At 43.9% G+C, this 10,591-nt stretch overlaps 2 protein-coding genes across 2 annotated transcripts in view; one reads left to right on the top strand and one right to left on the bottom strand.

The window, feature by feature from the left end:
* Window positions 1-1,033: 1,033 nt before the first annotated feature.
* On the bottom strand, window positions 1,034-2,824 carry timm9 (translocase of inner mitochondrial membrane 9 homolog). Its single transcript, XM_069152788.1, has 4 exons — window positions 2,723-2,824; window positions 2,275-2,323; window positions 1,794-1,889; window positions 1,034-1,575 (listed from the first exon to the last, which is right to left on the bottom strand). The coding sequence occupies exons 2-4, from the start codon at window positions 2,311-2,313 to the stop codon at window positions 1,441-1,443; spliced, it is 270 nt and encodes an 89-aa protein (XP_069008889.1). The 5' UTR covers window positions 2,314-2,323; window positions 2,723-2,824; the 3' UTR covers window positions 1,034-1,440.
* Window positions 2,825-3,617: 793 nt separating this feature from the next.
* Window positions 3,618-10,591, top strand: part of kiaa0586 (KIAA0586 ortholog) — a 32,010-nt gene continuing 25,036 nt past the window's right edge. The window contains exons 1-7 of the mRNA XM_069152786.1: window positions 3,618-4,008; window positions 5,187-5,256; window positions 5,482-5,713; window positions 5,851-5,921; window positions 6,166-6,244; window positions 6,333-6,447; window positions 7,538-7,673. Of these exons, the coding sequence (XP_069008887.1) occupies window positions 3,738-4,008; window positions 5,187-5,256; window positions 5,482-5,713; window positions 5,851-5,921; window positions 6,166-6,244; window positions 6,333-6,447; window positions 7,538-7,673 (974 nt within the window). The 5' untranslated portion in view covers window positions 3,618-3,737. The remainder of the gene's footprint in view (window positions 4,009-5,186; window positions 5,257-5,481; window positions 5,714-5,850; window positions 5,922-6,165; window positions 6,245-6,332; window positions 6,448-7,537; window positions 7,674-10,591) is intronic.

Genomic DNA, 10,591 nt, shown 5'->3' with positions numbered 1-10,591 from the left:
AGCAGGCAGGAGTTTGGACTCTTTCAAGGATTTTTCTTTATTTCTACAATGATTATATCAGAACTGTGAAATGACACAAATGAAATCACATATTGCACATAAAAAAAAAAAAATCTGTTTTAAATGTTTGATAACCTTTTTATTGCTCTTTACCCCCTAATCAGCTTCATGAGTTTGTTACCTGGATGCTTTTATTTTGAAGGAATTCCTACACATGCTGAGCACTTGTTGGCTGCTTTTCCTCCCCTCGGCGCCTCGACTCATCCCAAACCGTCTGAGCTGGGTTTAAATCAGTGATTATGGAGGCCAGGTATTGTGATGAAGCACAATGTGCTGCTGCTGTTTTGCCAGTGTGTGAAATACCAATTTAACTCTTTCTCTTTTAGTATTAATTTATCTCTCAACTCCACTAAAGCTGGTGATGTTAAGTCGTGTCCTTAGCAGACATCAGCGTATTTTAACAACGCACGGCAAGTCATTAATCCAAGTTGAAAATAACAGTGGACCCAAATAATCCCTGTGGAACACCATGAGAGGTATTTTTTCTCAAAAACTTGCACTGGAAAAATAATGCTAGTAATAATGAATTGTTGTTCCTCTTTAATTAGGTGAGTGCCGTAGTGTGGAAGACTGCAAGTAGTTGAACAAGCTGTTTGCGGTGTACCGACACTACCTCGACCCAACACAACTGATGGTCCCATTAAGGAAGAAATTCCAACAGGTAACTTTTTGTTCCAAAATAGAAGTGCTGCGTTCAGAAATTTACTTAAAGTACCCAAAGTAAAAGTACTTATTATATAGGACAATAAATATAATATTGCTAGATTATAATTCGATTCATTCATGTGTTCATTTTAACAGCTTCATTAATGCTGGTAGTTTTTTTAAAAGTTTTATATGTAAAGTTAAAGTAACTGCAAGCTCTGAGTGAAAATATAAAGTAGAAACATATTAAGTAAATATAGTCATTTTGCACCACTGGATTTAAAATCTTAAATTTACAATGTTGGATATTATTTTCCGACTCGAGAAATCAGATCATGACAATATTTAATGGTAACAAAATCTTCATTCATAATTCAAAGAAACACCCACGTTAAAAGATTAGTCTGCAGTTTTTGTAAATGAAAAAAAGAAATTGTTTTGAAAGAATTCAGTGTCCAGCTGAGCTTCAGAAACTCATTCCAAACAAAAACTGTAGGGGAAGTATGGGGGGCGGGGCTTAACGCAAGTAGGTTGGGCCTTATAGTGACTGGGCGGGGCTTCTAAGTTGGTTGAGTCTTTTGGCCATGGGGCGGGACTTCGGCTCATTCGAACTCGAACAAAACGTCATCAGCTGCAGTTCCAGTCTTTATTCACGGTGACAGTAGATCTGCTGGACCTGAACCTGGACGTGGTCCGGTTCCACTCAGCTTTCTGAGGTCATTTCTTCGGGCCAGTTTAGTGAGGCTGTGCCAGCAGTCCTGCTTTAGCCGCCAGAGCCTCATTCTGCTGTATGTGATACTCCTGGAAACGCATGGAGATCCGCTGAGTCATCTTCAGATACTTCTGTAGACACGACTCGGAGCAGCTGGCCTGGAACCACAAACAAACAAAAACCAATAAACAACAGTGAATGGGACGCCGTAGTAGATAAAAGAATAAACGATGAAGCCGGTGAACATCAAAACTGAAACGGAGACTATGGCAACAACTTTTTAGCATTCGTGTTTAAAAAAAACATTGGATGATCCTAATCGTCTCCGCTCGACTTTGGATCGCTGACTTTATCTGTTTGTCTGGGTTTTTTTTACCTCCTCGTCCTTCAAGTCTCTGGTGGTGAAATCTTTGACGCAGCCCATGAAGCAGTTCTCCGTCACCTTGTTGTACGTCCCCAGAAACTCCTTAAACTGAAAGTAAAACACAGGAAACATTTTAAAAACCACTTTTCACATTCATTATTATAGATTATTACTTTTCTCCTACAGAAAACAGGTTCAGAGTTTAAGCAATACTTTGGTGGAATTTAACACCTGTCATAAATGATCTTCGAATGGTAAAAGATCCTGTAAAACACTACTGATGTGTTCCAAATGACGTACTTCCCGTAGTAACCTAACAAATAGTGTTCTGCACTGACTGGACATTTTCTGTACTGGACAGTGTGAATGCACTCAAAATAGTGAGTGTTAGTACACAAATAGGCCATTTGGAACACAGCACAGATGTAGAGGTTTAGAGACCTGGACCAGGTCCAATGGTCCAGATGTGAAAAGACTCAAACAAACCTCTTACCTGTTTGACCTGGTCAGACTCGGACACCTGGACTGCCATGATTCAGACTCTGAAGGGGGACACGGAGAAAAATCAGCACACACCAGACTCCGTTCAAAAATTCACCATTTTAACGTTCAACTCTGATTCACAGACCCGCCTGCTGATAAAAACCAGAGTGCTGAAGTAAATAGAGACACAAAGCGGCTCTTTTACAAACTGTGATAAATTCTTCATAAATAAATACATGCTAACAGATGAAACACGTTCAGATTGGACTTTTTTCCTCCACTCTGGTCTGGACTCAACGAGTTTAGCATCACGCTGGCAGCCACCCGCTTGGCTTCGTGTTTCCGTCCTCCGATGACATTTTTGCGGGTTTATGTTGTAACTGTGCTCGCTCATGTTTCCGAGCAGCAGCAGTATGTTTCAGATTGAATTAGAAACGGAATGTATGTTTTAATTTTACCTGTGGTTCGTGTTGGAGGTGAAAACGCGTCCCGCAGTGGACTGAAGGGCGCAGAGAGAAACAGCAGCAGATTCAACACATTATTTTTATTTTTTTTATTTTTTTACTTTAAATCAACAAACAGCAACACAGTAGTAAAATTAAATTCACAATTAAATGTGTTAATGATTCTAATGTGATTCGAATCAGATCGAATGAATGAGATCAAAACAAGATTAAAACCTGAAAGCAAAACGATGACGAAAGTAAAGATCACCAATTTCAATGTGCTCCTGAAAAACCCTCCGGAAAGCTACAATTGCACAACAACATAAAGTTCCCACCTTCTAAAACCAGAAATATACTGTAAACTCGGACAACAGAAGAGCTTTACTTCTATATATTTGGAGAATATGAGTTATTATTAATTATGATTAGCACATTTGTTTGATATAGACTTTAGTTACGTGAGCATCTTGTTTCCATGGAAACAATCTGTAAAAGTGTCCGAACAACAGGGGGCGATGCGACTTGGAGGATTTATCAGTTAAACAGGTAATTATGAAGAAATATATAAGCGCCTATTTTAAGAGGGGGCACATTTACTCTACCAAATTCTTTCTCTGATATATCGATTTGGTTGTTGATCTTTTCTTGTATTTTTACTGAATTAAACTCTTACTAATACTGTTTGTATTAGTAAGAGATCTGTCTTTTTAAACATCCGGTCTAAAGCGGAAGCCGGAAGTTTGGTGTTTTGTCGTCAGCAACAGTTGGCTGTGTTTCGAGATTTTCTTTTTACACTTTTATCTTTTTGGCACCTCTTTGAAGTTAGTTAAGATGCTTTTTTTTTTTATTATTATTTTTTTAACTTCATATTATTCTCGCTCTGACTTCCGTTGTTCACCAAGTTTTAACCGTCCAGTTACTGTTTGTGGCCGGACACTGGCGGAGCGGGAAGTTTGAACGCTGTTTGCTGACAGAAAAAAAACAAAAACCTTTTTTTCTTTTAAATGTGAGTTGATAAACTGTCGGTATGTTTTCTCGGGTCGCCTCAAACACGCTGCGTAGTCCGGATCAGTCTTCTTGCAGCTCGGACACAGGGGACGTTTTGATCCGCTCCACCCGGGTCCTTCACGGACCGGGACCCGGGTCCGTCCGGATAACCGTCCAGAAGCTGCGGGACCCGGCCCGCCCTCCGTCTCCCCGGACGCCCGGTACTCCGGAGCGGCAGGAACTCAGACAGAAACGAAGACGGAAGCCCGACGACGTTGCTCTCCTGCGAGCAGCAGCGGACTCTCCGCCCGGTAAGAGCTCTTGGAGGAGGGACAGAGAATTTGGTTACATGTGTTGGACTCGGGCTCCTGCTAGTACAAAGCCAATATGTGTCAGCCCCCAGTCCTGCGTGTTCTTTAATGAGGCAATAGGAGAAGATGTCAGGCTTCAAGATATTTATTTAACAGCAACAGAATAATCAGTTTACAGAGCTCTGGGTCCAGACTATGTTTCCCTGACCGCAACAGAGTATGTGTCAGTTCACAAAGTCTGATCTCCTGACTTTCCCTGACCCAGTCTTCTTATAGTCCAGACACCAAAAAGTAATGTGTATTGATGTATCCGTTGTTGATTGGTCGAGGTGGTGGTTGTCTTTCTTCACACCCTGGAGTCCTCGCAACAGCCATCTGTTCCTGTTTATGCCTCAAAGAACAACAGTATGTGACCCCACAGGTTGCCGACCCCCTCCTGTGACCTTTTGGTTTGGCACAGTACTTTCACTCTCATTCACAAACACAGTCTTTTGTCTACACCTTCATTCACAACCACACCCTTTTGTCTACACCTTCATTCACACCCTTTTGTCTACACCTTCATTCACAACCACAGCCTTTCGTCTACCCCTTAGGATTAATAGTTGATAATACGACCTATATATAATTAATATGATATGGCATACATATATGTTGTATTATTGTAAACATAACCTAGCACAGAATCGCACACCTGAGCTGAAACTACCATGTTTTTTTGTTTTTTTTAACGAGTTAACAACCGGGATTTTTCTGCTTTTTCTGACTTATGTTGGTCTTGATCACTTCAATCCGTCATTACTTAAAAGTTTTCAGCTCAGTGGGGAATTTACTGTCACAGCATCGACACCCCCACGGGAGATTACAAATGATTCTGAAAACCAGTGACATCAGATTATTCTATATTATACATAGAAATTCATCTTGAACAAAACACCTGATGTTCAGATTTCAGCTCGCGAAGCCACAGATGAGACTAAAGTCAAAGAAGCTTCATATTATATCATTAATCAAATTATATACTACATTTATTTTTGTGTTATTGATGGCTTTTACTAGAGAGAGAGTCAGGCATGAGATGTGAGGGTTCGACTGGTTCAAGGGAATATCCAGACTGGCCATCTCAAATCATGACGTCACAACACTGACCCCTCTTCTTCTTGCATCATCACCCATAGGTCGCGAGCTCCTGACGTCACGCTTCGCAGCCGGAGGTCGTGGGTTCGTGCTGGCAGCTCTGAAACAACGGTGAGAGAAGGAAGGAGGGAAATATTTGGATCAACTGCCAGGACACTCCTCCGCTGCCGTTGGTTGTTTCGCTTTGCTGCTGTGACTTTCTCATTTAATTCCTATGGAAAGTTTTTGTAAATCATGACAACATAGCATCCCTCTGGCCGATCCATTCTAGTGCAACCTCCTCCTGAAGTCCTGACTCTCCTTTCCCTGCTGTCCGTGCCTGTATTTCTTGCGCAGCTCTCACAGCGCCCCCCACAGGAGGCTGGTCAGAGTGCAGATGCTGGACCCGAAGGCGCTCCAGATCACAACAAACCCCCAGGATGCTCCTCGTCCGAGCTCCCATGATGCAGCAGGTGTGGCGGCGGTCCGGACAGAGGCGGTTCTGTCCTCTGGTCGCCCGGGGGACGCTACCAACGCAGCAGCGACTGCTGCAGCTGCAGCTGTTGCTGCTGCTGCTCCACTCATCAAGGTGAACCTGACGTGAGATCAGTTCACTGAGCTGCAGGGACACTGCATTACTGTACTACTCACTGCCGTACTGTAGTACTCACTGCAGTACTGTTTATGTTCAGCTGTTTATTTGTTTGTTTTTGTTTTTGTGTGCAGGCTCAGTCAGACATGGAGGCCCGAGTGTCTCAGCTGGCGGACGGCGTACAGAGACTGCTGCAGGCTGACAGGTACACACACACACACACACACACACACACACACACACACACACACACACACACATCCATCCTGCAGCTTCTGCAGTAGGTGGGCTGACAGATTGGAGGTTGCAGGCAAAATATTTTAAAACTTAACAAAATGCCATCACTGAAGTTGTAGGTAGTTAATTTCCCGTGGATTGACGGCTGGATTAATTAATGTACTGCGTTGGTACCTGGTGTACTGTGACATCACTGTCTGCTCTGTTGTCAGGGAGGGCGGGGGCAGGGGGTGGAGCCAGCAGACGCTGCAGCACCTGGAGACGCTTCAGAGCCAGCAGATGCAGCTGCAGGTAAACACACTCACCTGTTCAGGAGCTGCTGCCGCTTCACTCTGCTCTCTGAATGCTCATTGGCTCTCCTCTCTTCTCCTCCAATCAGAGCCAGCTGCTGGAGTCGGCCCTCAGAATAGTAACAGGCCACGCCCCTACAACCTCTGACCTCAGAGCTTCAGGTCCACCAGCCAACCTGCAGGTCAGACACCTGGACGCAGCAGGTAAAAACACACAATGTGTGAATATGTGACCTGTTCATCGATTGAAATGTTCGGTCGTCTGCATATCTTGTTCCTATTAATTTAAAGAGGTGAGTTTAGTACGTGATATTTACAGTATGATGAAAGCCTGAGACGTCTGCCTGATGAAGGCGAGGCAGTTAAATAAAGAACCGTGTCCAGGTCGGCTGTAGTTACTCAGCAGAGACAAACAGTTTTGATAAAGAAAACTGTTTGAGTCATGTTAAAGAAAAGAAAATGAATTTGGGAATTGTCCATTAAACTGAGAAGAATTGAGATGTAATTTTTTGGGCTGTATTAATGTTAAGTTAATTATAAATCAGTGTGCCAAGTCGATCATTTCTGTCGTTCTCTTGCTGGTATGACTGTGAAAAAACCCCATTAAATTATGATTAAAAAGACTTAATGTGGTGAACTCTGCAGATGCCCTGCTTTGTCATGTAATGTGTGACGGTTGAACAAGTATAATTATATTTCACTAATTCTATATGTGATGATGTCTCCCAAGAATCTATATTAATGTTGCGATTGATTAAATCTGGCGTCGATTGATAAACGGTGTCGGAGCTGAGAGGCTGTGAGTCGCTGCTGGCAGCAGGTGGCAGTAGCGTCTCTCTCTGACAAGTAACTGCTGTTCCTATTCCTGTGCGCCGTTACCGTGGCAACGTGATGCAGCAGAACAGATCAGCTGCGTGTGTGTGTGTCTGTCTGTGTGTGTTTGTAGAGACTGAGGCTCTTTCAGGGGATAGAGACGGGGTTGGCATGGTAACGAGTGTTTGTAGCAGACCAGCTATTTATAGCTTCAATCCTGCAGTCAGTGGTGCGTGTGCACGTGTGTGTGGTGGGGGAGGGGGTGTGGATGAATCACATCACCATATTTGTTACTGAAATCCTGAAAAATATATATATTTTTTTTATTTTTAAGATCTGTCTGGAAAACCTGGAAACATTTAAAAAGCCATTTCCCGAGTCTGGAAAAATATGAAATAGGGAAATGTTCTGGCAAATGTTGCAGGTATTCTGATCGTGACTTTCTGATCACAGCTCTGCTTTGTCTCCTTCTTTCTATCAGCAAACGGCCTCAGCAACCAGCAGCTGAGCTCCCCGGCGACCGGCGCTTCTGCTGCTGCTGCTGCCGCCGCCACCGTGGAAACCGTCCCAGTTGCCATGGAAACGCGCCGCCGTGACCAATGGCCAGAGCAAACCAGGTGAGGGGGGAGGAGGGGAGAGGAGAGACAGTGTTTCTGCGGGTTCGATCGTGAGCGTTTTACTAAAGAGACCGAATCCTGCAGACGGAGGTTTGTGGCCCGTCGGTGTTGCTGAAGCACATCAGGAGCAGATCTTGTGAATATGCAGCACAAACCGCAGGAAGGATCAAAAACACGAGCGTTCACGACGTTCATCAACACGGCAACAACACCAAACACAACGGGGTTTGTTTTTTTTTCATTTGACGTCTTCAACCCTTAAATACACGAGTCGTTTTCTGATATTACAGAACTGCTATAAGACAGAAACCAGAGGTTAAAATCATGTTTGTGCAGCCTCAGCAAACACACAGAAACATGCCGCTGTCTTTTCTGAAATGTTACAATCACGTGTTGGGAAACTGTCTATTCTACTTAATTGAATACGAGTCGGATCAGACTGATAGATTTCATGTTTTTCTACCGCCTTATGTTGCACACAGCTGCTGCACAAAAGGACGCCTACCAAAACCCAAATCAGTCGGCTCACTAATCACAATCACGTGCTCGTAGTTATTGCAGCCTGGTTACAGCACAAAGCTTCACCGTTCTGCAGTCACACGTGGAAGGACAGATGAGGCATTATTTTGGAAGGCATGGCTCCCCTTTCCTTTTCTTCAGTCGTGGCCGCAGCAGCTGAACAGCATTGTTTCCAGGAGAGTTTGTGAGATCTTCCGACGTCATAAACTGCAAAACTACTTGTGTGCTTTTGGCAGCAGAGTCAAAGCCCGCTACCAGGACGGGGAACGTAAATCCGAGTCTCATCTGTATATAAACTGTCGTCCAGTATAAAGCAAAATAAACGTAGAGGTCCTCATACACGGCACCGTTATTTGTATACGAGGATTGATCGAAATGTTTAGAGATTGTTCCTGTTGCAGCACAGTGATGTTCACAGAGCCGGAGGAAGCAATATAACCTTAGTGAGTAAATATTCCAAATTACGTCTCTTGATCAACATCAGCGCCTGCGTTTACACGCGTTTCTGTGGCTGCGGGTACGTTCAACTTTCTGATTTCACCGTAGACCTGAAACGTAAAACAGAGAGCGCTCATCAAATTTTATTGTCATCGAAACTCTCCAATATAGAAACTAAATGCCACCGCGAACCGAACCTGTAACCAGCCGCGGCTTCATCGTGTTGCCGTGTCAACGACACAAACGGACACACCTCTGCATCATTGTGTCTGGGTTAAGGCATCGGAGCAGGAGCGATAACACTGCCGCCGTCAGGTCGGACGGCTCCCATCTATTACGTTCATCCAGCATCCCACGTTAAAAACAAAACAAACAAACAAAAAAACGGACATTTTCTAATCCCTACACATTTTTTACACGTGAGACTACAAAGAGTCCGACGTCATGTGCAGTCACTTATCACGTGTTTGTCATGTTTGTCAGAGAAAAGATGAAACTGGTGGAAATTCAGAGCAGACTGTATCTGCATTTAAAGCCTCCGAATGTCTGAGCAGAACACTGCAGCAGCTTTCTGTGTGTGTGTGTGTGTGTGTGTGTGTGTGTGTGTGTGTGTGTGTGTGTGTGTGTGTATGTAGATTAGGGGGGGCCCAATTTGCATAATCATTCATAGAGAGCGAGACTCGGGGGGTGAACAAGGCTGCAGCTCGTCATGTATTCAGCTGCTCTCTCTCCTTGCAGCGCGGTCGCCGGGCACGTTTCCACGGCAACGCAGATGGTATCCATCAGAGGCGCGCTGGTGCTAGTGTGTGTGTGTGTGTGTGTGTGTGTGTGTGTGTGTGTGTGTGTGTGTATAGCTGGCACTGAGCCAAACAGCCGACATTAAACCTTCGCCTGGAGATACAGTGTCGGTGACTTCGAATTAATATTCTTTTCCCCAGAATGCATCGATTTTGCGATGATTTTCTCTCTACGCACCAACACGAGGAAAGCAGCACCCTTTTTAACCTTTTCCATATTCTAAACGTTGTCATGGTGTTTTCTGCGTGTTACCAATATGGTGTTCAGCCAACAGGGAATCACACAGAAATTGACGTGACATAACAAACGAACCTGAGCTGCAGTCGTGCATTTATATAAATTGCAGCTCATCCGGTGTCTGTGAACAGGACGATGACTCTGGCTTTTACTTCACATCGCTTTAATGCAAATACTTTATTATTACATGTTATATGACTTATCCAAACACTAATGTTAGCAGTAGATTTAAAAATTTCCCAGGGTCAGAGCAAAGCGTGTAATACACCCTTCAGTCCACTAGAGGGCAGCTCTCCGGGGTCACGGCGTACACGGTGTGTACAAATCGATGTGCTTTAGGACAAAAGAAACGTGATTAGGGTTTCGAACTCCCGTACGGCCGTCCATTTGCCGTCACTTGTGTCTTCCAGCCTCAATATAAAGACTTCACAGGCTTCGTACTTCTCACGCCAAAGCGATGCCAGACGTCACAAAGACACGCTGCCCTCTGGCGGACTGGCGGGTGTATTGCATGCTTTGTGGTGACACTGGGCTCCTTATTTAGCCGGATTTGTCATATTACGTCAATATAAAAATATAACATTTTAACATCGAAATTTTCCGAGGCAAGTTTATTTGTGTGCGACATTTTTACAACAAGGTATTTCAAAGTGTTTTACAAAAAAAAAAAAAAGGCATCAAGACCAAATGTAAAAGCAACATAAGATAAATAATGTTAATGCGGTTGCTTTTCAGACCGGGAGTCTACATCCAGTTTTCTATGCAGTCTGTGGTGGCAGGTCCATCAGTGGTTTGACAGTGAATGGGAGGTAAAGAAGTGCTACATAAGTGCAGCACATATCTCTGTTATGTGTCAGTATAAACGAGCACCAAATCTTCCCTCCCCTGGCAGAGGAAGAGCCGGATCTTCTGGACCGTTTTTTTTT

Source organism: Embiotoca jacksoni, unplaced genomic scaffold (genome assembly GCF_022577435.1).
Source record: "Embiotoca jacksoni isolate LCO1_2020_lvr unplaced genomic scaffold, fEmbJac1.0.p SCAF_18, whole genome shotgun sequence".
Classification (NCBI taxonomy): Eukaryota; Metazoa; Chordata; class Actinopteri; family Embiotocidae; genus Embiotoca; species Embiotoca jacksoni.
The sequence above is the reverse complement of the archived record's forward strand: the minus strand, read 5'-3'. Positions and strand labels throughout refer to the sequence as shown.

What these genes read in the sequence shown, in the direction of transcription:
- timm9 (XM_069152788.1), bottom strand. Translation starts at nt 2,313, where the DNA reads ATGGCAGTCCAGGTGTCCGAGTCTGACCAGGTCAAACAG. An exon ending in AGTCTGACCAGGTCAAACAG is followed by an intron (nt 1,890 to 2,274) that starts GTAAGAGGTTTG and finishes TTTTACTTTCAG; the next exon opens with TTTAAGGAGTTTCTGGGGAC. An exon ending in GAGACTTGAAGGACGAGGAG is followed by an intron (nt 1,576 to 1,793) that starts GTAAAAAAAACC and finishes TTGTGGTTCCAG; the next exon opens with GCCAGCTGCTCCGAGTCGTG.